The sequence below is a fragment of the Lonchura striata genome, chromosome 1 (genome assembly GCF_046129695.1).
Source record: "Lonchura striata isolate bLonStr1 chromosome 1, bLonStr1.mat, whole genome shotgun sequence".
Taxonomy (NCBI): Eukaryota; Metazoa; Chordata; class Aves; order Passeriformes; family Estrildidae; genus Lonchura; species Lonchura striata.
Genome location: NC_134603.1, coordinates 153,117,930 through 153,144,065, shown reverse-complemented (window position 1 = coordinate 153,144,065; position 26,136 = coordinate 153,117,930). Strand labels below are relative to the sequence as shown.

Here is a 26,136-nt window from a genome sequence, read left to right as displayed (position 1 = left end):
CAAAAACTTGGTTTTTGGATTGTGCCTCTCGTTCTGTTGTCCCTGGGGTGAGATCAGTCCCTTCCAGCTGAGCAGCTTTGAGCCACTTTCTGTGTTTGTCCCACATTTTCTGGCAGCTTCCCTGGAAAGCAGGGAGCCTGATATGGCCACTGCCAAATCCCACGAAGTGCTCTGGCTCTTTGAACCCCCGTGGAAATGATTTTCATAAATGGAGGGGTTTGCTTTTTGCTGAGAAAAGATCATTTAATTGAAGATTCTGTAACTGCAACGCTGCAACTTGGCACTTGCCAGCCTTTACCAGTTCACAAAGAATCAGAAGAGAAATGTTCTGGTCTTAAATGACTGAACCTGTCACAAATAACTCTGCCTTGCCTCAGTTATGCTTTATTTTCTGGCAATAGCATCATGCCCTGGCTGCCATTTCCAGCAGCAAGTATATTTCAGATGTGCCCACTTTTGTTTTATGGCACTGTGTCCCAGCTTACTGTAGCTCACATTTTACTTTGTGCTCATAATTTCCATTGTACCTGAATGGGGGCTGGGGAGGGACCAAAACCAGACACAAATATTTCCTGATGAAGGAGGATGTGCAGCTCTGCCTCATTTAAGGTAAAATTTAAGCCAGCCAAGCCCAGGATTGAAAAGCAGGCAGTTTGTGCTCTCGTGTTGCATTAATCCAGACTCACACAGGTGAGCCTGTTCAAGAATTAACCAAATGTAAACTATTCCAGCTTTGCCACTCCAGTACAAATATTTATCACTAAATCTCCTTCTGTGAGCAGCTCAGCAGCCTCCAGGGCAGCCTGATTGTTCTGAGGCTTTTCTATCAATTCCAGTTGTTCTAGAGATGGAGGGAACGGGAGCAAAACTAATAACCAAGGATGAAATAACAGTTTGAATGTTTGATTTATTTTTTCTAGTAGATTCAAGCAGTTTCACTTGCTTGACTTGATTCAACTGTGTTGTCAAGACAAATTGTTGTCCGTGGCTTTGCAAAAAACACAAATCTCCTGTTTCATAGAGTAACAGAGGGATTGCAGGGGGATAAACTGTGCAATGAACAGAATTTACTCATTTGTTTTATACGGTTATTGATGTGTGGGTGGATATATTCATCATATATGTTCACTTCAGTGTGTTTCCCTGCTCAGGAGTATCAGATGCCTGCGGAATATTATCCACTGGAACTTGATCACCACGTTCATCCTGAGGAATGTGATGTGGTTTCTGCTTCAAATGATAGATCACAACATCCACGAGAGCAATGAGGTGGGTGCAGGGAGGTGGCAGGGCCCTGCCCTGGAGCTCAGGGTGCTGAGTTTCTTTGTCTGGATATTTCAGGGGACATTTAGCCATGTGCTCAGAGAGACTTCCATGCTTGCCTTCATTTCAGTGTCAGCTGGGCACTCACCATCCTTGATTAGCTCTTCAAATGTGAGATTTGACATCTGAACTTCAGCCCCATGCTTTGGGAAAACAAACAAAGAAATCCTTAGTGCCCACATAAAGATGTCCGTGCATAAATCTCTATTATTACTCGCCCAGACACTCCTTTGAGAAAATGTAAATTCTGTTAATTCAGTGTTTGCTCTGTCTGTGCTTCTGGCAGTCTCACACTCCAGAAGATGGAGTTTAGGAGCTTTATGGTCAACAGTTTCATCCTGTGTGACTTGCCCTCATGAATATGCTGCAAATCTTTATTGAGATTTTTTAAGTTATTTAGGAAAAATCTGTTGGAGACGGGACTCAAATACCTCTTAAAATGTGAGCACAAAGTGACAATGAAAATATAAACCTGCAAATATAAGGATGGAACATCACATGCTCCAGTTTTCATTAACTCATCTTTTCTCTGCAACCTTTTTGGGAAAGGTGCTTTTTACAAGTTGGTGATAACTTTGTTATGTGATTGTGGGATAAGTCAGTCAAAATAACACCACCAGAATGAATGTTAACATCATTTATTTTAGCTGTTGATGTGATCTCTTCTGCGCTGATCAGTGCTGATTAAATAGCAGATACAGAAGCATCAATGTGGAAATATTTTGCATTAAGTTTATAATGCTTGCAAAAAAAAAAATCAAGAAGGATATGGTGCAGTTATCTGGAGCCTAATGGTGGGTACATGTGGGGATCAGGAATCCTCAGTCACATAAACAGAAAGGTGTGAACTAAGGAGCTTTGCAATTTTATTGAATTCTATTCAATTTATATAACTCCACCAAGGACTTGCTCAAAATTCATTTTGTCCTGGTCTCCTATGGAAGTCGTGCAGAGAGAGATCTCATCACCATTATTTGTATTTGTTTGTCCCAAAATCTTCCCAATCCACCAGCCAGCTCCTCTTCGTTCTGACACAGGAAAAAATGACTTGGATGTGCAATTGATGTACAAAAATTGACTTTTTGTACACAAATGAAGGGAAGGGAAGGGAATTTGGTTTAAACAGACATTTGAAAACAAAATGTTTAAGTTTCTTCTGGGTTGTTTTGGGCTTTAATCCTATTTTAAGTGTAAAGCCAAACTAAATTTCAAATGTTAATGAAATAATACAGAAATGATAGCGTTAATACATCCAAAAGATTTCTTCTTTTTATTCCCATTCAATACACAGAAGTGATCACAACTTGTGGATGGGCTGTAATTTTGTAAGTGTGCTTCTTGCCCAGTAAATTCTTAAACCTCAGAATTTTACTGGGCTTGGTGGTGTGTCTGATGCTCTGTTGGCTGCCTGTAGACCATCAGCATCTCCTGCATATGAAGGCTAAAACAAAATTAACTGAGGGTAAAACTTGGAAATACTTCACTAGAGTTAGTTAAAAGGCTGGAGAATGGTGAGACCAAAATGACCAAAATCAGTGATAGCAGAGAACCCAGGTAACGAGAGTTGTGCCCCAGGGAGTGCACTCGATGTCTGCTGGGTAAGAAGAAAGTTTTCCCAGACTTAAGTGAGCAGCACTGTGGTAATTACTCTCAGTTCCTTGTGATTTATTGCTGGGATGTTCCCATTTAGAGCTAATTGTGCCTCCCACAGCTGTGCTCTCACTGCACGGCCACTCTGGGGAAAAAAAAAAAACACATTTTCTCACATTTTACAAAAGGTTCCTGTTGAGTCTGTGGCAAAAATTGGAGGTGCCATGTGACTTAAAATTCAGGTGTGACTTACAGAATGAAGCACCAGTGGCAGGAACAGAGGGGCTAAATTGGCTGATAAAAACATGCCTTTGAAATATTTTTTTTTCCTTTAAATATCAGTTGTGCCTCAATGGAAATTAAGCAAGACCATGACACTGACACAGCTCACCTGTGCTGACATGACCTGCTCCTCTTGGAGCCTTGTTCTGGAACCTGAATTTTCCAGACAGGTTTGGTACAGCAGATCCTGCATGTTATGGTCAAAGCCAGTCTCAGCAGAAGGTACAGATGGATCAGTGAGTTCCTGTCAGCACCTAAAATATTGTGATTCCAAGCCACAGCATAAATCTGCATCCCATGAGTGAATTTTATCATTTATATTTTTTTTAAGGGAATAATGACATACAGAATCTTTTAAATGTTCTCACCATGATTTTAAAATATTCTTTTGTGTTCCCTTTCTAGCCCTGGTGTCGATGTATTACCACTGTCTACAATTACTTTGTGGTGACCAACTTCTTCTGGATGTTTGTGGAAGGCTGCTACTTACACACTGCTATAGTGATGACCTACTCCACAGATAAACTGAGGAAATGGGTCTTTCTCTTCATTGGATGGTGTAAGTGACCTTTTGTGGTTAAAATTATGTTCTGTGGAACCTGGCATTCAAGTGTTAAAGACAACGAGAGGCAAGATTAAATATTATAAATCCCCCTGGGGTGAAATCTGGACCACTCAGTCTGAACAGACACTTCCAAGTGAGGATCTGACTTGAAAAAAAAGCCTCATTATCTGCCAGTCCAGCCCCACAGCTGCTGAGGGATTTGTTCCCAGAAAACAAAGAGTTTTTGGACTGTCCTTGGGCTACTCAAAGTTTCAGCTGGGGCAAAGATGGAAATGGGATCAGGGATCCAAAGGACATGAGCTGTGATGTGAGGCTGAAGGAGCTGAGCTGCTTTAATCTGGCAAAGAGGAAGATGAGGAGGGATCTGTTTGGTACCAGGAGTGATCTGGAAGATAATTTACAAAGATGATGGAGCCAAATTCTGCTTGGTAATAGCAGATGTTATAAAAAGGAACAATACTCATAAACTGCAGACTGGGAGGTTCCAGTTGGATGTTAAGAAAGCAGAAAATGTACCAGGAGATGGTGGAACACTGAAATATGTGACTTAAAAGCTGTGAGACCTCTGACCTTGGGGTTATTAAAAATTTAGCCAGACAAAGATCTGGCTGAGGTGGGTGAGTATTGATGGTTCTGCTCAGAGGAGGAAATTGGAGCAAACAGCTTTAGAGATCCTTCCCAACCACCATCTTCATGCTTTGAACTCAGCCAGATGTTTGGCAGGACAAGCCCCATGCAGACAGTTTGTTCACTTGAATGAAAATCTGAGGTCAGACAGAACTAGTGAATCTAGCAGTTCTTTTCTGTTGAAGGAAGAAAGGTGGAAAAAAAGTCACCAATATTTTCTTTTGTGAAAGCAGAATGATATTTTGTTCAGAAGGGCCTCTCCCTCTCTGCAGAAGTAATTGGATTGCAGATCTGAAGGCAGAAACAGCCTTTAAAACAAAATATGTCATTCAGTCCAAAAATCAAATGGGAGGAAGAGGAGTTGTAGTAGAAAGAAGATGGTTATTTGGGGAGTTGATTGAATTTTTTTCCCCAATAGTTTTCAATTCTCTCAGCAAACTGGAAGATCAGCTGCTTGCAGGGCTCTCCCCCAGACTGGTTTGATCCCTGGTGTTTTCACTCCCTACCTCTGTCAGAATCCTCTGGGTCTCTCATCACTCATGTAGGAGTGCTGTGAGCTGAATAAACCTTTCCAGCCACTTTTTGGGTGCATTCTGGCTCTGCTCTGCCTCCTCATACACATTTTTTTTTACCAGTCTTATTCTCAAATACCTATTCTTCACTTAACAAGGAAAAGTAAAATGTTTTCCTTCAGGAGAGGGCACATGGCTTCATTTTCTCTGTCCATTCCTCCCAAGAACATGGGGAAATGAATGCTCCAGACCCTTTGAGTGGGTGATGAACAGGATGAAACAAAAGACAATCATTTGAAGGGCACAGGAGCCACCAGAGATGCTGGGGCAGGAGATCAGAGCTGCTCTACTCCTTGCTGAGGTTAAAGTTGACCCCTCAGCAACTCAGCCCTATTTGTAAATGCAGGCGAACCCAATGGGAAGAAATGATGATGTCTGACTCAATTCAGAAGGCTGAATGATTTCTTTATTATAACTATGTTAAAATACATTAATATATTCTATAAAAGGAGGATACTAAAACTACATACTACTTTCTCTGACTCCAACACAACTCGTGACCCTCTCTGAGAGCCCAGCCCCAGGTGGGTTGGATTGGCCATCAGGCTCAAACAATCCTCACCAGAATCCGACCAAGCAATCACCCCAGGGAAACAATTCTCCAAACATATTCCACATAGGAAAAACAAGGAGCAGAACTAGAAATGGTTTTCTCTTTCATTTCTCTCTGTGCACCTCTATGAAGACTCTTGAGAGGGAGAGAAATGTGCTTGCCGCAGAGCCCCATCCCCTCTGTGTCGTGGCTCTCCTTCCATCTCCTCAAAGCCTCCATTTCCCACAGAAGGGAAAGTGGGAAGGTTAAAAGAGACAAATTTGTGTCAGAGATAAATGCACCTCTGCTCCTCCATGGGGGTTTGAGTCTTGTTGCTCCCACTGCAGAGTCTCGTGAGAGTCACTGGGGCTCTGTCCCTGCGCTCACCTCAGTGATTTCAGTGGTTTCAGAGACGTGAACCTGCAGTTCGGAATGGGGGATGGAGATGGCGAGCCTGGACTTGTTTGGGTTTTCCTGAGGTGAAAGTGAAAGGGGGAATGGAGAGGAAAAACCTCCCCTTTTAATTTTGACATGGGTCTAGTCCTTACCCGAGTGGAGTCAAGAGGTCTCTTCCATTTACTCCCTCTCCCTTCCACGTCCCTCCTGCAGCAAATCCCCTTCAAACCAGCTGGTTTGGAAGGCCTAACACAACCACTGTTAGGGAGAGCAGTGATGTCTGTAAAGTTAAAAGTAGCTGGATCCTTTAGAAAGAGAGAAAAAAAAAAAGCAAGAATTCTGATACTTCAAGATATCAAGCTATTCTTTCTCACAACCCTGTTTCATAAGGAACACTGAACTCAAAAAAAATTGTTGAAAGTTTTGAAATTGTGCTTCATCTAGAGATCCCAGTATGTTTACAAGCTTCTTGGAGCCTGGGAAATAAAAACCTAAACACCAAATTCCAAGTACTGTCCTTAAAGGTTCTGCTGTACCAACTGCAGGAAAATGAAAAGGGTTCAAAACTGCCTTTTAGTCAGCTAAATTCTTCTGGTCACTTCTATGGAAATATAGGCATTTATGTGTGTTTGTTAATATTTTTATTAACTTTCCTTACTGATACTAAAGTTTTATTAAGATTATCTTTTTTTTTTCATTTTTAAGTTAAAAGATCTTAGCAGTGGTGGTGTTAATCAGACCAAGATAGGACGACTATGATTTGGAATCTCCCATTCATTAACTCAGACTCTCCTCACATAAATCTGAATTTGCTTTGGTACCATGGACACATCCATCCATCCATGATTAACTCCTAATTTTTTTTTTTTTTTTTTGCTCCTGCAGGTATTCCCTGCCCAATCATCATTGCCTGGGCCATTGGCAAGCTGTATTATGAAAATGAACAGTAAGTGATGTTAATATTTGCGTTTGTGTGGCTCTCTAAACAAGTTAAGAAATGGATACACATCCAAACCATATCCCAGGTCACATATTCCTGCTTCCCCTGGCTGTGCATTTCCTTCTTCCTCGGTGTGAGGAGCTGCTCCTTGCTCAGCCATTCCCATTCCCTGCCTGTGCTGCCTGAATTTTTAAACGTGGCATTGGAGAGCTCTTGTTCCCTGAGAAAAAACGTCCCTAAAGAGCTGCCAGGTCTGGTCAGCTCCTCTGTCCCTAAGGACAGGTTCCCAGGGGGAACTCATCCACTGATTCTTCAAGCAGCTGGAAGTTCCTCTTCAGAAATCCAAGGTCCTGACTTTGCTCCTTGTCAGAGCTTTTGTCCGTTTGTCCTGAGCACTGGGGGAACCATGTGCTGCTCCCAGGAGGTCAGACCCAGCCAGATGGACACAGGCAGCAAACATGGACCTGCCTGCAGCTTACAAGACTATTTGGGACTGCCCAAAATTCAGGAAAAATGGGAATTTCCTCTTTCTCCCTCTGAGTATTCATTTGAGTTGTGTGGAGGTTGAGCTGGGGTTCAGGTTGTGTAGCTCGTCATAGTTTAAAAGCTCAAAATAAAAAGAACATTAAAAAAATGCTTCAAGCAACTTCCTGACTTTTTAATATTTGTGTTTAATAGAGATCTTTAATATTAGAGATCTTTAATAACTATTAATATTAATTTAATAAATATCTTTGTGTTTAATAGAGATTATTTTCTGGACAGTCAGGCAACTATAACTGGTTGTGTGGTAAATATCCTGCCTGGGGTTTATCAGTTCTTTAGCAAAATATGGCAACTCTGGAAAAAAAAAATACTGTTAAATCTCAATTTAAAAAATCACTCACAAATTATTAAGAGCTATTGCAGTAATTTCATTGATGGGCATTTGTTAAGGGGAAGAACATTAGTGAGATCTAATTAACAATAGTGATAAAACCTAGTGGTGGGTTTGGTTATATAAAGAACTATCAGAGATCCCTGAAGAATATTAAGTAGTGCTACTCAACAGAAGTGTATTTTACACAACTGAGTCTTACCACAACTGTCTTGCTGAATCGTCCTCTTCAATATTCAGGGGATGTTTATGTATCCTTCCAGAGGCAAAAAAATAATAAAAAGTGGCTAAAGGGCTTATATTTCACACATATGCACCAAATAATTATCAGAGATGCACCAAATAATTGTCAGTGATTTACGTTTCTCTTTTTGCTTTTAGTGAAATTATTTTATTGCAGGCACAATGGCCTGTGTTGGATTTAAAATAAGAGTTCAAATGTTTGGCAGAACAGTTTGCAGTATCTTAGCTAAAAGTCCTCATTGGAACAGTTAAGACTCTAAATATGAAATATTGCTAATCAATTGCAGACATTTATTATGTTTCTGGCAAATAACTGTCTCCTCTGAGCAATACTCACCCCATTTAATTAGAAATATTTAGATTACAGTGTAATAGATCTGGTTCATAACCTAATGAGATGAACACAGACCTAAGGAAGCTGCTGGGGTTTTTTTCTCCACTACCTACAAAAGGAGCCTTGGGGCAGCAACACTCCTGGAGAGTTCTGTGTTGCAGAGTCTGTCCTTGGCCACAACCTTGTTTTCTCAGTGTGGAAATAAATCCACATTAATTCTTCACTCAGCACAACCTTGGTCTAACAGTGGACTTCAGATAATAAATTTCAGCATTTTGGTCTTCCAGCTAAGCAACATTTAAATTCCAAAGAGCAACAAGAGCAGCCTTTGCCCTGGAACCTCATTTGTGCTTTACCAACTCAGTTCCAAATTCTTTGCTGACTTTTTCTAGCCCACTAAGTTCTGCCACATGCCTCAGTCTGTTTTGTATTAGTCCCTCTGCTAGAGCAGCCAGCTTCCCAGGAACTCTTTGCTTCTCTTAGTTCTCTGAGTTTCAGGCAATAAAAAATAGTTCTCCCAAAATACCCTTCAAAATCTTCTCTCAAATGTAGATCTTGGAAGTTCTGGAGAAATTTGTTTCCTACCCTGGCGTATCTTGTAATTTTTTTTCATGTCTTTCCAGCTACATTAAAAAAAATAAAATTCAAAAACACAGTTTCATTCATTTAAGGCTGCCCTGGGGATTCTTCTTGGATGATAACTTGGCTGGAGGAAGTGCCTTATTCCAAGTCTTGCTCTCATGCCCAAATTTTGGAAGATGAGTTGCAAAATTATCAATTCACACTCAGTGCACCAGGGAATAGCAGACGTCTTTCACATTTCTAAAGCATTCAAAGCTCCCTCATTCATTTGGAACTTAAAGGATGTGGGAATTGAACCAAGAAAAGGCAAATAATTGTGAGGTGCTGAAGTGTTCCTGATTCCAGCTGTGTACCTCCACACTCCTGTCCACTCAGAGCATCTTGCAGTGGGCAAGCAGCTCCTCCTGTTTTAGCAAACTCCACATTTTGGAGAGAGGCTTCGAGGGCATGGTGTGACCTACGAGGATCCCATCTGAGCCAGAGCTTTGCTGATCCCAGTTCACTTCCCTGCACTTGTGAGGTTGTGTCTCACAGGCTCCAACCTCTTTGAGGCAACCTATTACATCTTGCTACTTGTAAAAGTGCAAATGTGGCTCTGTGGTCTCCCTGGCTCAGGAAATACCCTTTTTTCCATGGCTCCAGTGGCACTAAATTACTATTTCACACAGCAAACATGGGGAAGGCATAACTTTTGCAGTATAGATTTGTTATGGATGGTATCCATGACAGGGAAGAAAACTTTCAGATCCTTGAACTGCAAAATCTACTTCCTAAGGGATATGCAGCTCCAATGATCTCAACCTTAAGGAATTATGAATGCAAAGCTGTCTTAGCTTGGTGGAATTCTGGATGCAGACTCCGTGGCTGTATCTGTAATACTGATTCAGCTGGGCCTGGATTAATTCCTGGGGCTCGACTTCCAAATAGTATGGGATAATTCACACCCGTATCATTAAACCTCCTTAGCCTCCAAAATCAGGGGTGGTGCAGTTTGTGGACTACTGGGAATGTCCTCTGGCTCCTGCTAACTCCAGATTTGTTCCCCAGGAATAGTTTTGGCCTTGGTTAGTTTTTGGCCTGGACCAAAACTACCCCAAGGAAAAGGGAATGGCGTGAGTTCAGACCTGAGCCCAGTCTCTCATTCATTGACCAACATAAACAGAGTAAATTTGTTATTCTCAGTGAAGAGGATGAAGTGAGTGTCAGTGTGGGTTGCTGTGAAATCACAGGGTTCTTTTGTTGTGTAACACAGCAGGGAGAAAACCACTTGGAATTAGAGGAAGTCAAGCCAGTGCTCGGTCACAGGTGACACATCCAGGCTCTCCTCTGCTCCGAGGCCACCTGTGATTCCACTTCCCTGAGTCCATTCCCAGCCTGTTTTGGGTCATCCCAGGCAGTTTGGAAGGGGGTGCTGGAGCAGGAATTTGGTGGCTTCACGTGATGGCTCTGCTCTCTCTGCTGGCTTTGGTGGCCATGGAGTCATTAGGGTTGGAAAAGGCCTCTGAGATTGTGGAGCCCAGCCACTCACCTGCACAGCCAGGTCCTCCACTAACCCATGTCCCCAGGTGCCACACCTGCATGGTTTTTGAGCACTTCCAGGGTCCCCTGTGGTCCCCAGATTCATTCAAAGCCAATGGGATGACTCCTTATCCATTCAGTGTTTTATTTAGACAGCATTTCCATGCAACTCGAGACATTGCTTCAATTAGCAGCCCTTACTTTGTACAGTGTGTCTCTGGGCACTGCAATGGATAACAGGGTTTTTTCTCTTGCACAGAATATTTCTTTAATCCCTTTTTCAGACATCTCCTGCATCCCTGAGCAGGTTCTCATATTTCTTGTAAATATTTGCGTAGGCAATAGCCAAAACCATAGAGGGAACATGAATGTTCTAATGGAAGGGAAAAGTGGAGCTCAGATCTGTGTCCAACAACAGGTGATGTGCAGCAGAAAATTCCATTACTTGCTGATTATTTATATATAAACAGTGCAGTGAGTAAAAGAGCACCTCTCTGTAAGTGTCCTTCATATTGCAGTCTAAAAGAAGTCAATGTACCTTAACAAATTGTTTTCTTATTTGCTTTCTTTTTCACAGGTGCTGGTTTGGAAAAGAGCCAGGGAAATATATTGACTACATCTACCAAGGGCCAGTGATTCTTGTTCTCCTGGTAAGTGTTTGCGTGGGTGGGAGGACACTGCTGTCTCCCACTCAGAGAAAATTTGATTTGTCATGTTCCACATCTGCTTTTATGGAAATAAGACACAAACAAGGCCAAACATCTTCAGGTGTTCTCTGAAGTGGCCGCAGTGGATAGCACTGCAAGAATTGAAATTATTTGGTTTTGGCTGTTTCCTTGGGTTTGGGCCATTCTTTCCTCCTCCCTCTACAGTGCTATTTGCCTTTGTACAAAGTTTTGAGAGACAGAAAGGAAAAATGTTCAAAGCCAGGGGGTGCATTAATAATATCTGCTCATCCACCTGGGGCTCATGACAGCTACAGCAATTCTGTCACACAGATAATTTAGAAAAAGGTAATAATCACAGTCAGGAGTTGCATCTTTCACTGTCAGCTCCATTTTCTCCATCACCAGCACTGCTGTGTGTTTGTTTCTACATTTCCTGTTGTGAAGTTTCCTTCCCAGTGCTGCCCACACTTACCAGGCTGTTTATGTGTTTACCCAACACTCCATCTCTTGTGCCAACCAAGATTAGGCAGAGGGAGAAGGAAACTCATTCATAGCCCATTTTGAGCCTTCAGCTGAAGCACAGCGGTGCTTTCCCAGGAAAAAAAGCAAAGCTGAGTGTGGATGGAAAGTATTAATTAGCTGCTAGTAAGGACAAAGCTGAAAATAAATTATTCTGCTCTTCCAGGCAGATGAACCAACACTGAATTCCCAGGGCTCAGTGGGTTCTCCCTCTTAGGGAGCCAAGGTTTGCTGTGGTTGTCCCTCATGTCACTGCAGCCCCCATGGGGAAGGGCAAATGCTCCTGAAAAGGCACCACTGGCATCTTTCTCAAGGCTAAGAAGCCTCATGTTCTCACCTTCTCAGTGCCCTGTTCGTGGGACTCAGTGTGAAAAAAGTTTCTGTGCTGCCCAGCAGCTGGTCTGAGTGTGTGTCCTGAGAGCAGGAGAGATCATTCCCGTTTAGTTGTTAAGATACAGCAAAAAGATTGCCTGAAAAAGAAAAAAAAATCCATTATAAAGTATGTTTTTATGTAAAAATTCTTTTCTTTATGTTCTAAAGACACAAATAGCAATGGGTGTTTTATACAAAATACAAATTGTGTTGCTGAGGAAACCATCACAAAACCAGAAGGCACCTCACAGTAAATTGACCTCATTGATACAGAGATTCCCTCACAAATAAATCTGATTTAGACAACAAAAGGTGGGAGATTTGTGATGCTTGGAGCACTTGGGTTTCACATCATTGCCTGGAAATCTGTGACTCTGAATTTTCTATAACCCCTGTAGCCCAGAGGATCTGTGAAATCATTGGGTAGCATCTCTCACAGATACCACAGAGCCATGAAAATGGCTTTTTTCTCTCCGGAACAGCATTGTAAATATTTACAGACCCCCAAAGAGACACAGAAGATGGCGGTATAGTTGGAAGCTGACACTTTCTATAAAGAATTATATCTGTCATTATAGCTGCCTCTAATTTGGAACAGCCTTGAGACCCCTCTAAACCAGGCCAGTGACTGAAGAGCCCAGAGCTGACACTGGATTGAACCTTCCTAGCTTGGCCTGCCTGTACTTGAGCCCTAATTAAAACACTAATGAGGTAACAGCGCTAATTGCACTGTGGGGTGGAAAGGAGCTGATAAAATCTGAGGGTGAGCCCTTGCTCCCCTCACTTTAGGGTTATTCCCCTCAGAGAGCACTGCTGGGGGAGGAAAGCATCCCTCTGCAAACAAAACCTAACCTGCAGATCTGAAAGCTCCTGTTACAGCCAACTCAGGATTCCTAAAATCTGCTCCCCTGCTTTTTTTTTTATTATTATTTTTATTCGAACTGTCAGTTCATTTTTGGAGTGTTTCTAATTAAAACCCACAACCACACGGTGCCTTAAAGCCACTTGACGTGCTTGCTTTTTGGATCCTTATGTGAATAAATTCAAACTGGAGACAAGGACTGAAGCATCACTTGCTGTTATTGGAGTCACTGACCCTTTCAAGGCTGCTGTGAAAAGTGCTGGATGAGGAGCACTGGAATTTGACATCTGCACCCAGGGCAGCACAGTCAGACACCACAGCCCTCAGATGTGATTTGGGCTCTGCCTCAGCACACACAAAGCTCTGCCTTCCTGCTCCCTCCACTGAACACTGGCCACCACAAGTGGAAAATGCAGGGATTTCAAAAAGAGGACAACTCTGTGACATCTGTCAGTCACTGCTCACCAGCTGGATTTGAACTACCGAGGAATTGAAGTGGAGCTGCAGCTGTGTTTTGTGAAAGAACAAACAGAGCACAGTCCTGCTGGGACAAGGGGGAATGGCTTGAAGATGATGGAGAGCAAATGAAGATGGGATATTTAGAATAAATTCTTCCCTGTGAGGGTGGTGAGGCCTGGCACAGGTTCCCAGAGAAGCTGTGGCTGCCCCTGGATCCCTGGAAGTGTCCAAGGCCAGGTTGGACAAGTCTTGGAGCAACTTGGGATGGTGAAAGGTGTCCCTGCCATGGCAGGGGATGGCACTGGATGAGATTTAATGTCCCTTCCATACCAAACCATTCCATGACAACTCTGAGCCAGCTATCCCAGGCCTCTGCTGGGAAAATAGACACGAGTGCTACAAGAAGAAATTTGTGTTGTTTCCAAAGGAGGACTAACACTGAAAGCTGAAATTCTAAATACTCCATGAAATTACAGTTCCTGTGCACCTGGGAAAGTTACAATTGGCTTCACTCACCTGAGTGAAGAGCCAAGAGCTCAGTGTCCAGCTCAGGTGAGCTTTGGTTACCTCTTGGACACGTCTTGGTGTATTCCAGAAGCATCATTGCACCAACCAGTGGCAAGATGATTGGAGTGCTGAATATTCTAAGAGGGATAAAACTTGCTTCTAAAGAAGCAGTTCTGTTTTAAATATTATTTTAAAGGATTTTTTTCTGTCAAAATTTATTTCCACTGGTTTTGATTTCTCATTTTCTTGCCTCTGTGCATTGAGGTGTTGCAGCACAGGATGGTGTAACACAAGGAATGGGTCATGCAGGAGCTCTAAGCCTCACTGGAAATAAAGATTGGCCACAAAAAAGGCCTTGTATCATGGCAGCAACCCTCAAATCCATCTCCAGATCACATTCTTGTGTTGTATCTTGGGTACAAAACCTTGAACGAGGCAGTGGAGTTGTTGGATTGATTGATTGATTGATTGATTGATTGATTTCCTACTTGTCTGTGTAGAAGGAGCTCAGATATTGACTTGGGCTGAAAACAGGGAAACAATTTGAGAGACAATTGCAGGAAAAAAAAAAAGGAAACTGAATATAAGTGCTGATTCTGTATATTGTGCAAGAAACCTGTATTTTTATTGACAAAACATCAGAGGGAGATAATTTAGGCAATCATCTTTTTGTTTTTGGTTTCATTCCTGAATGGATTTTGACTTGTATATATCCCACAAGAGAACTAACAATTGAGCACATTGGATGCTTTGAAATTTAACTTCTGATAGCACTGGAAAAACACACTCTATTAGGTATTTTCTCTTCAAATGAGCACATTGGGGTTTTTTAATTATTTTCTCAGAGTCACATAAGTGAGTTTTAATCACACACCCCTCTCTGAAGCTAAAGAAGAGGCAAAGATTGGAAAAAAATGCCAGGGAAGTGAATTCTTTAATAAAATCGGTGAATCCTCCTGATTTTATTAAGGAAAACACATTTCTTGTGTTCACTTTGAGATGTAAAACTGCCAAAGTGTTGGTGAACCACACAAACAGAGCAGGGCCAGAGGACAAAGCGCAGAGAAGAGGCACCAGAGCTGCTTTTTCCCTCAGTAACTTTTGCTGTGAGCTGACCCCAGCTATGAACAGCCCTGCAATATTTCCCAGAGCTAAGACTTTATAAATTTTTAATTTTTTCAAACAGGCAGATCAATTTTTTTCCCCAAACCTTTCATTCAGCTTTAATAGATTTTTTTTTTTTCTCTCTCTTGTGCTTGGGAACTGAATAGTTTTGCAGCCTCTGGGTTTTTTGTGTCTGGTTGAAAATAATTCACTACAACCAGTTAGGTGCTGGAATGAGTGGGTGTATGAGGTGGGGGAGGCCCTGGAGTTCACTTCTGCCTATGCCTTCATCATTTATTTAATTTTGAACAAGTTGGATTGCTGCTCAAAGCTCAACTGCACCAGCTGTAAAGCCATTTGAATGATTATCTATTTTAAAATTATCTATTTAACAATTATCCTCCCTTGCTTTGAGATTCCTGGATGACAAGTAGAGGAGGTAAGGGTCCTTTTTCAGTGTGGAATTTTGCTCAGGAGAGAAAACCACAGGTAGCCAAGAGATCTTTATGATGTGCTGCTCATGAAAGATGCAGAATTTCTGTGGTGGCAAGATCAAAGCTGGCCCCAGTAATCAAGGTGTGAGCACACAAATGGATTTTTACATCTGCGTCCTCTTGCCTGGTTTATTTTCTTTCTCAGTGATTCCAGGAGGTTTTATTGTTTCCTTTCTTCTGCTGGGAACTGCGATGAGGATTTCAGGGAGCCAGTGAGTGTAATTCCAGCATTTCTTTTGTGAATGAAAACTCCCAAAGCTCATAACTCCCCATGTAAAGCTGAGATTGTTTTGTCTCCCCCATGGTGTTACCTTCACATCAGGTGATTTACTGGGCCAGTTATTGCCTGATCACCCAGTCCCTGGACAGCTCTTTGCATTCAGTCTTGATTTTTGCTGCTCTGAGCAGTTTGATGCCACTAAAAATCTGTCAGCCTGTTCTTCAATGCCTTTTACAGATCCTGAGATTTGTATGAAACAGCACAGATCTGCTGGTAGCCTCTTTCCATGGAGAAATCAGAATTATATATATGTGTGTGTATATATATATATATATATATATACATATATATATATACATACATATATACACATATATACACATATATATATATATATACATATATACACATATATATATACACATATATATATATATATATATGCCCTTTTTCCTTGTGCTCTTATGCACAGTGCTGTTCCCTTCAAGCCTGCATCAGCCAGATTTCTCTGGGAACCTCTGGAGTTTGGAATTTGAATTCCTTTCACGGGATTGTCCACTGGATCTCCCTTGTTCTCTAATTGATTCTTTCAGAGGACTTTACAAACCACATCATTCTTCCCTTCACACCTTGTTTCTCTTCTTCACAAAGAATTTATCCAGACCAGCTTCAGTTTATGGGAAATATCAGTATATCAATGAGCAACCACTGGCTGATGCTCTGGAAGGCCTTGACAGGAAAAAAAATTCAGTAAACACCTGAGTTAATTCAGTTTTTCAAAACCAAAGCTGTGGAAACACAGGGTGTTTTTGAAGTTTGTCACATCAGAGAGTGGAGGTGCTTAAGCTTATCAACAAAATCAGCTGATTTATTGACAAAAAGTATTTTTTTTAAAGTGAGAGTTATCCTTCCACTGTCCCAGGTTGCTCCAAGCCCCATCCAGCCTGGCCTTGGAGATTTCCAGGGATCCAGGGGCAGCCACAGCTGCTCTGGGAACCTGTGCCAGGGTCTCATCATCCTCATAGGGAAGAATTTCCTCCTAATATCCAATCTAAACCAATTCCATTTCAGTTTGAAGCCCTTCCCCCTTGTCCTGTCTGTCTTCACTTCTTTTGATCTGTCATGCTCCATTTCAAACACCACAGTCCACATTGCTGAAGTTCTTCTGATCTTCTAAAGAATTCAAAGTTTTCTCACTCACTATTTTATGTAAAGTATCTCACCTCTGTATGTAGCTGTATGCTTTTCATTTATGGTTGTTTTGTTTTTTGTTTTTTGTTTTTTTTCTAAAAAGCATTCCCTAGTCCTCTGTAAGCATCCTTCTTGCTGATACAATTGCTTCTCTGAATATTTTCTTAGTTTTTACTGACTCTCTTCACACTTCTGTTTCCACTTTTGCATTGTTCTGTTCAGAGACTGAGATTTTATTATTATTATTATTGATATCATTTTTTCATTTCCCCTTCTCCTTCCTATCTGAATGGCTTATGTTTTTTCTCAAACACTAATCAAATTCATTTTCCTATTGATTTTTTTGAAATTTCTTTCCTCTACAGACGAGCAGCTCCTCCACTGCTGCAGCTTTGCAGATCATGACTTGTTGACATCCCTGAGTTCTTCTTGCAGGACTTTTATCATAATTTCTGCAGTTGTGCATGCAGGTTGTGCTTAGCTGCACAGAGCACAAAGATAATGTGCTGGTTTGATTACAGTCCATGCAGAATTTATCTCCCATTTTGATACCATTGTTGTTATTGACTTTTTCTATTCATATTTTGTAGTTGTGGAGTCAATAAGTGCCCAGCAAGGTGGCCAGCAGCACAGACACTCTACAAATTTTCTGAAATTTCTGCTTTTTTTTGTGAAATGTTCATTCTTCTTAATCACATCAGGATTTCTTAATGAAATAAGGATTTCAGGAATCCTTATTCCTGATTGTACATAAAGTGTTTTCTAGCCCTTTGCCCAAAGGACTCACTGGGGTGCCTGTGACCTTTGAAAAGGAAACTTTTGTGATAAAAAGCTCTGTCCAAGGATCAGGACAGGCCAGCATGGTAGAACAATTAAAACAAAGCGTTAATTAACTGGCAGAGTGCTCATCTGAGGCCAGGATGGCAGCATCCAGAGCTCCCACTCAAAGGACTGCTCTGATCCCAATTTGGGTTACTTAACCCTGAGGTGATTTTACAGCACTGCATTAAAAAAATGAAATCTAAATAGAATAATTTTTACAGTTCCTGGCAGTGAAGAGGAACAAACATTCTAGGAAGCACAGGAGCACAAGCTTTCTGTGAAGCATGAAATAGAAAACCCAGCAGAAAATGAGCAAAATAAAAGCTAGTTGCTCATTAAATTCTCAAAAGAAAGAGCAGAGCTTAATGACCTCCCTTTTAAACTCCTGGGCTTGGGGAAAACTGCAAAGAAGCCCTCAGAGTCATCATTGCCTCTTTTGTGCACTTTGGCTATTTCATCTTGATAAGGGAGATAAATTTCCTCTCACGTGGAGTTTGGTTTTTATGAGAGAAAAATGTTGCCACCAAAATCATTTACTGAAAAGTTTCTTTTGGTTCAGAAGAGTTTCTGGGCTCGTGTGTTCAGGTTATAACAGAACAGTGCCAAAACAGATGGCTCAAATACTTTCTGGATCACTGACTTGTAACTCCATTTTGGGGGGCTGAATTTTCATCCCAATTTAGAAATGGAAAGACTAAACTTCTGGCAAGAAATGAAAACTCTTTCTTTCCCATCTGTAGTTGGAGAGGGTCTTATTCCAGCAATAATGATATTCTTAGCATGGCATAAATAAAGGAGAGAAAGAAATAAGCCACTTTATTCTATCTTCACAACTTTGCCTTTGGATTTATTTTATCTACCAGTAAATGTCAAGGTAAAAATCCTTGGTTATGTTTTCCATTAGGAAGCAGAAAACATGGATAAACAGAAATGAATGAAAATAGAAAATGAGCCTAAAGAGAAATAAAAAGGATGCACTGCCTTTCATCATTACCTCTCTTAAATGACCTTTCCTGGGACTCCATTGATGGAAGTGATGTGTGGGTTTTGTTAGAGCTGCCCAGCTCTGAGGAATTAATCTGTTGACACAGAGCTCTGATAATAACAAAGAAGTCCTTGACAAATAATTGTGTACTTTGGTCAATACAGCACTTAGGCTCTTTTCTAGGAAAACTCACTTTGCAGTGGAGTGAGATCTTTCTCCCTCTGAAACTCTGCAATCTAGCTGAGGAACAAAGAGCAGAGGCTCCATCTGCCCTGCCTGTAAATCAGGCTCAGCCTGGTAGCCTCTAGAGCAGGATGGATTCTCTCCAGCTGAGAAAACAACTCCATTTCCATCTCCAAGCCTTCAGCTCTTGCAGGCTGTTCCCTGCCTGATTCCCTCTCTCCTGAGCAAACTGCCCCCATCATCCCCACGAGCTTGGGCTCAGGCCCAGCTGATAGTAAAAGGGTTTTTAAATCATGGGGATTAAGGGTTAAAAGGAAAAATAAGCTTAGTAGGCCCTGGAAAAATAAACACCCTAAGCACATGGAGAACTAGTACTTGCTAGAACTGCACTGTGTAGCTAGTACATGATAAATGATATAATTGTTAGATGTGATAATTGTTTAGTAATTAAATATAATTACTGTTTAATCATAAGAATAATCATGAGAAACTGTAGTCAGTGACCTAAGAAAGTTCACGAGAAACTCGTGTCAATGTATACAATAGAACAATATAAGTTTAATAATTAATATGTGAGTTATGTAACGATAGAATATAAAATACATTCAGCTCAAAAGCCATGTCGGAGTCAGATTTGGGTTTGTACCCCGACTCCCAGAGCTCTTAATAAAAGCACCTGCATATAATCATATCCCATGATTATGTGTGTTTCCAAACACTAACACAGCAAGGACAAATGCACAATTAAAACCCCATCTGATTATGCACTGAAAACTGATCTTCAGATCAATTCAGGAATAGTAAAATAGTTAAAATAGTTTTTTCATACCTCTCTGAGGGCTGCTAAAAGACCTTACTGAGCCAAGTGTCTTTCTGAAATGGAGTTCAGAATGCCTTTCTGAAAAGGCATCAGAGTGTGTTTTGTTTTTTTTTAAAGAAATAATTAAAAGTGAACACGCTGAAATGTGCTTCTAGAAGGGAAAACCAAAAATAAGTATTTTGATGTGACCACATTTTCATCTTTTCCCTTGGATTTTTTGCTTTCTGAGATCTGCATTGTAGGGGTGACCCTATCCAAGTCTTAAAGATTTCTCAGAGAAACCTTAACACAGACAAAATGTTGGTGCCTCAAAACATTTTTAAGCTTCCATAGACTGTAATATCACAGAACCTCATCAACATGGCCCCATTCACTTCACTGAAGCTCATGTGGGATAACCTGAAGATCAGTGGAAGATTTGTGTGGGCAACTGGTTCAAGTCCAAGCCCTGTTAGTCCAAAACCACTCATTTAAAATATATCAAACGCACCACTGTGGAAGTTCCCATTTCTTTGCAGTGAATATAAATCAATCTTGGGATAAACAACTGCTTAATCTGACAAAGAATGATGCCAACCCAACTCAGTTCCTTATGCTCTTGCTCTTCTAATCCTCACTCTGGGATGGAATTGATTTATAGCCAAGGCCAAGTCACTTGGCTTTTCTCTCTTAGCTACTAAATCTAGAAGGGGGAAGAGCCAGTTATTCCTTTTTCTTGGAGAAACTGTGGGATGAGGCAGCAGCAGGAGCTGTGTGTGTAACAGGGCTGCACTCATGTCCTCTCCTGCTGCAGCAAGAGTTGGGCAGAGAAACTTCAGAGAAAGTGGCAAACCAAGCCTTGAAGGAGCTTCACACATTCTAAAAGAGATTCTAAAGCCAAAAGGAGCTGTGAATTATTTTTCTAACCTCCTTGTATGCACTGAAAAGGCCAGAGAATTCTCCTGACTTGATGGTCCTCTGCATCCAAGCCATCACAAGACCCATTTTTACAGTACCTTCCCTCCAGCACAGGATATTCTACTTCCATCTGTCCCTTTCACCAGCCTAAAAAAAAAAAAAAAACAAAAAACAACAATTATCTGGTTTGCAGGAAAAGGCAGACTGGTAAAAGAAGACTACAACAATAATGGAAGAAGCAGAGTAAAAGTCACCCTGAGGTTCAGACTGAGATTACTCAGGAGGAGAATTCAGTTTGAGTGGCCAATGCTGCTGTTACCTTCTCCTAGGAAATGTGCTTAGAAATCCTGTCCTGGCAGGGTTTTCTCAGACACCTGGGCAGTTTTTTAAAAGTCAGCAGTGAGGAATCTGCCTTCCTGGTGCTCCTGGAGAGAGGTGATGTCTCTTACCAGCTTTGTGTCACCTGTGCCAGTGCCACTCACAGATTTCAGGGGTGCCTCAGGTGCTGCTCTGCTCTGGGCTTGGGCAGCTGAACTGGGAGAATTAAAAGCAGACTTTTATAGAATGAGAGTGTTTCTGGTGAAAGGACTCCCAGAATTTTCAGCTAGCAATTCTTCTAGACTGATGAATCCCCCTCTGCAAATGAATTCCACAGAAGGCCAGAATTCCTCATTTTCTGATGCAGGCTGTGGCAATCTGAATTTCCAGCTCAGATGGCAGGATGCTGTCACATTGAAGTAGGGCTCATGAAACTTGAAATGCCTTCTTCAGCCCAGTTCATCCTGATAATGCCATGTGATGAGTCCCACTGATATTTGGGATTTGCTCTTACCTAGGAGTCTAATTCAGTCTGGCACTTTTCCATTGCAAGTGAAAAACTGGCACATTTTGGGTTGGTGCCTTTTTTGCCTCCTTGGTAGAAATAATCCAAGCATGGCTTTGAGCTGATAGAGAACCTCAAGATTCAGCAGCAGAATTGCAGAGAGAAGTTTTCTTTCTGTGGGTGAAGGTCACCTCCATTCACCTCCTGCTGAGCAGAGACTGCTTGAACATCTCTTTGTGCTACTGAAGAGCAGGGCAGTCACCACTGTGAGGAGTTTAAAATTCAACTCAAACCACAGTTATAGAGCTGCTTTTGTCTCTGATAAATAAAGCATGAACCAGTACCAAGCTCTTAAAATGACAAAAAACAAATCTGAGAAGAACAAACACACAGGCTGCAGTGCTTTGATTACTTCTTGTACTCCCCAGGGCCCTGCTCTGCTGAGGAAATAATTTCCAAAAATGTTGTGTTAACTCCTAGAACAGCATTTTTGTATCTCACTTAGGGTGTTTACACAATTCCCACTCCTGCCAGTCTCCCAGTGTCTGCTCAGGTGTTTTATTGCTCCATTTGTTCTGAGCCATGGAACAGGAGCCACGGGGAATGCTCTGATGGATGCCAAGATATGTAAACATTGAAACATACCCCACAGCACAGGGGGAAAAAGGAGCATATTCTCAGAACACCTTTCAGTTAGCAGCTCTGCTGGGGTGTTTGTAAATACTCAGATGGCAATCACAGAATTGCTCCATTCAGGGGATAAAAAATGCCAGGAGCTCTTGGAATTATGTGTGAGATAAATGTTTTCTCCCAAGCTGTGGGACCCCAGCAGTTGTGTAGTTCTGATGACTTTGGGACAGACCCATGGCTTGTAAGCTGCCCTGCTTTATGCTCTGAAAGCATCTCCCAATCTGCTCCCAAGAGGCAAATCCTTCCACTGATCACAGCCTAAAAATCAATCTTCTCTTCAGTTTGTTGGGTATTTTTTAATCTCCTGTTTGCACTATGCAAGGAAGTCACCAGCAGATGCTACAACAGTAATTAGAGCAAATATCAATTCTCAGTGGGGAGGCTGCAGCACAAATAATAATTACCCAGCTCAGCAGATTGAAAAGGGGAGTGGCAAATCCATCAATCCTACCTTTAGTTCCTCATTGCACCCAGAAAAGGTGAAAAGGGAGTAAAAATAATCTTCTGTTTAGAGCAATAAGGATGTACTCATTTTTCACTGCTGTTTTGGAAGCATTAAGAGTGTTGGATGTTTGCTGTATTATCTGGTGTTTCTAGTAAACTTCTGAGTCTGTTGCAATCAATAGCAAAGCCAAAAGGCTGTTTTCAGTCAGATTGAAACTGTAAAATGTGCTTTTTAGGGTGTATCACATCCTGTAAGCCATTATTTTACTGACTGGTTGCATTTTTTCCCCCTCTCTTTCTTCTTTTCCAGATAAATTTTGTATTTCTATTTAACATAGTTAGGATTTTAATGACAAAGCTGAGAGCTTCAACCACTTCAGAAACAATCCAGTACAGGTAAGTCAGCTTGTGACTGCTGCTGTTCTGGTGTTGTCAAAGCTCTGCCTTGATTGTCCTTTCCTTGTCCCATCTTTGTGTTTCCAGGTGCCACTGTTGATGGAGCTCATAAATTAGGCCCACATTATTGATCTGTGCAGGCTCTCCAGAAAAGCCTGCCTGCATTTTTTTTCTGTCCACTCCATTTCACTTCAGGCCTGCACGTACCCCAGCACACAGAGAACCCCCTCATTTCCATGAAACCTGAAGGATTTGAGCTCACGTGAGGAGAAATTTATGTCTTCACATAAGGGACAAATTTATGTCTTCCTCCCCAGCACAGGAAGGAGCTGGAGCTGCTGGGGCCAGCCAGAGGATGCTCAGAGGGATGGAGCAGCTCTGATGTTGGGAGAGGATGGGAGAATTGAGATTGTTCACCCTGGAAAAGGCTTTGGGATTACTTAATTTTGGCCTGAAGGGAGCCTGCAAGAGGGTGGGGAGAGACCATTGACAAAGGTCTGGAGTGACAGGACAAAGGGGAATGGCTTCGAACTGACAGAGAGTAGGTCTGGATGGATATTGGGAAAAAACTCTTCCCTGTGAGGGTGGTGAGGCCCTGGCACAGGTGCCCAGAGAAGCTGTGGCTGCCCCTGGATCCCTGGAAGTGCCCAAGGCCAGGTTGGATGAGGCTTGGAACAGCCTGGGATGGTGGAATGCATCCCTGTCCATGGCAAGGGGTGGCACTGGATGGACTTTAACCTTCCAACCCAAACCATTCTGGGATTCTGTGATTAATGTGTGCATACAGGTAATTAATGCTCCATTTAAGATGTAGGGGAGGGAAATGAGAGGTGATTGCACCTTTTCTTTCCAGCTGGGGCCAGAATTAGTGTAACCACTCACTGGCTTGCATTACAGAACTGATCCTCAGCTAATCAGTGCCTTTATTTGGGTTTGGCTTCTCAGGTCAATCAGTTCCCATACCCAGCATAACCCCACAAGCACTGGGATGGCAGAAAAGTCAGAAGGGAAGGTGGCCTGGCCCCTTCAGACTCAAATGTGGGCTTAGATCAGCCTTAACAGTCCAAAACCAAATTCTCAGACACCAGGAGATGCTGAGTGCCCTTCTCTTATCATTTGCAGCATCTTGAAAGGTATTTGAAGGACGTAGGGACTAAGTAGGACTTAGGTCCTTGCAGTAGGAAATGGCACAGGTTATGTGGAGTGAGATCAGTCACTCTAACTCATTTCTGGATAAAGTCTCAGCATATCAAGCTGAGTTGCATCTTGATGTCCTCAAATCAGCCTGCACTTTGGAGGCAGTTTTGCTGCAGTAATAGGTTTTGTTGTTTTGCCTGATTCTTTCCTTTTGCTCCTGTCAGGGTTTTGTTAGTGAAGTTCATGCAGGGGTCTGAAGCTCAGACTTTTTTTTGCACATTTCCTGAGAAAGGAAGGGGAAAATACCCTTTTTTCTTGTTCAAACCTCATGCTACAAAACTAAAACTGGCCTGAAACAGCCCTGATGCAAACCTCAGTACACTGTTATCCTTTCTGCAACTTGCAGGGAAGCATTAGAGACATTAGAGTGAATCAATCTACAGCAAGTGCTATTGTTCTTGAACAGATGACAATGATCTTATCCTTGCAGGCTCTCTGAGGGAATTGTCTTTTCCACAGCCTAAATGGGAACCTTTAGAATTCCAGCAAAGCCTGGGGCTCTCCTTGATGCTCTAAAGCAGAGCAGAGCAACCCTTTGCTAAGCAGATATTAAACTGTGTGGCGCTGCTTCCTTAAGGCTGTCACTTTGTCCTGACACTGGCAGTGGTTTTGTGCTCCCCTGCCTGTCTGTACCTATAATAAATAATGTTATGGCATTACTCAGGGATTTATACAGACTTAGCCAAATTTCAGCTTTTGTGTTTATACAATGACATGTTGCTCTCAGCTGACTCCACAAGACACTGTTACAGCACCAAAAATAAGGATTAGCCCTCAATAATTCTGTTAATCACTGATGATTATTGATGATCATTCTTTCACCACCTGCTTTGTGATTTGTGGCTCCTAAGACAGCCCTGAGCAGTTGAGTTGGGTGGGTAGGTGTTGCAGAAAGTGTTTACACTGCAGACAGCATCAAATGATGGGCACAGAGCGGGTCTCAGCTGAGCTGGGCACTGATCTCATCTCCCCGAGGTGTCAGAAATCACTCAGCAAACCTGCAGAGAATCCCAAGGCTTCAAGCCTCACTGGTAGGAGAGAAAAGGAAGAAGAGAGGGAGAGAGAGGGATATAAATAAGGTTCAGAGGTGGGGAAGCAGCAGGATTCCAAGGCTGTCCTGGGGCACTTTTCCCAGGTGGACAGCTCTGCTCAGGCAGGGAGGCTGGCACTCTTTCCATGCTCCTCCTTTCCATTCCCAACACAGTTGTCCTTCCCTGTGTTCACTTGTTTTCTCTTCCCTGCCCACAGGAAGGCAGTCAAGGCCACGTTGGTTCTCCTGCCTCTGCTTGGCATCACCTACATGCTTTTCTTTGTCAACCCTGGCGAGGATGACATTTCCCAGATTGTTTTCATCTATTTCAATTCCTTCCTTCAGTCTTTTCAGGTAAGAGAGCAGGCTTGCTGGGAGCTCTATCCTCTGCACAGCTCTATCCTCGCTGCTTTTCAGCCATGAAACTTGAGGCAATGAAGTCTGTGATGGAAATTATGGTTGCAAATAGCTTCATTCACACATGAATAATAGATGTACAAGTGTGTCATGTGCAGTGGAAAATCCTCTCAGGTGTGGACTGGAGGGATCCATCTCCCTTAACTCAGCACTGTGCTCAGCTCCTCACATAAAATCAATAGAGAGAGAGAAGATGTTTCATTCCACATGCCTGAGAGAGGGTGAGGGGTCCCATTCACATTCTCTGGGCAGAGAGACATAATTCTGTCTCTCAAGAGAAGTGCAGAGAGAAGAGAAAGCAATCTTTATCTCTGCTCCATTTTTTCCCCATGTGGAATGTGGTGTGGAGGTTGTTTACCTGCAGTGATGGCTGGGTTGGATTCTGGTAAAGGTTGTTTGGGTTCAGTAAACAATGGGATCTAGCTGTGTTGGATTCTCAGCAGAGAGTCACGAGTTTGTTTGTTTGTTAGATAGGTAAGTAAGTAGTGAGTATGTAGAATAGCATAGTATATCTTTAAATAGTATATTAATATAATATAGTGTAGTTTTAATAAAGCTATCCCACAGCCTTTTGATCTGGAGCCAGACATCATCATTTCTTCCCACATCCAGGGTGTCACACTGTGACTTGAAATAACTCACAGAAGCAGGTTAG

At 42.1% G+C, this 26,136-nt stretch overlaps 1 protein-coding gene across 3 annotated transcripts in view; it reads left to right on the top strand.

Moving 5' to 3' along the window:
• Positions 1–26,136, top strand: part of CRHR2 (corticotropin releasing hormone receptor 2) — a 152,121-nt gene that overhangs the window by 103,825 nt on the left and 22,160 nt on the right. For all 3 annotated transcript variants that reach the window (XM_077789598.1, XM_077789593.1, XM_021547687.3), the window contains 6 exons: positions 1,152–1,269; positions 3,601–3,754; positions 6,773–6,833; positions 10,959–11,031; positions 22,752–22,837; positions 25,283–25,418. In XM_077789598.1, coding sequence (XP_077645724.1) covers positions 1,152–1,269; positions 3,601–3,754; positions 6,773–6,833; positions 10,959–11,031; positions 22,752–22,837; positions 25,283–25,418 — 628 coding nt within the window. The remainder of the gene's footprint in view (positions 1–1,151; positions 1,270–3,600; positions 3,755–6,772; positions 6,834–10,958; positions 11,032–22,751; positions 22,838–25,282; positions 25,419–26,136) is intronic.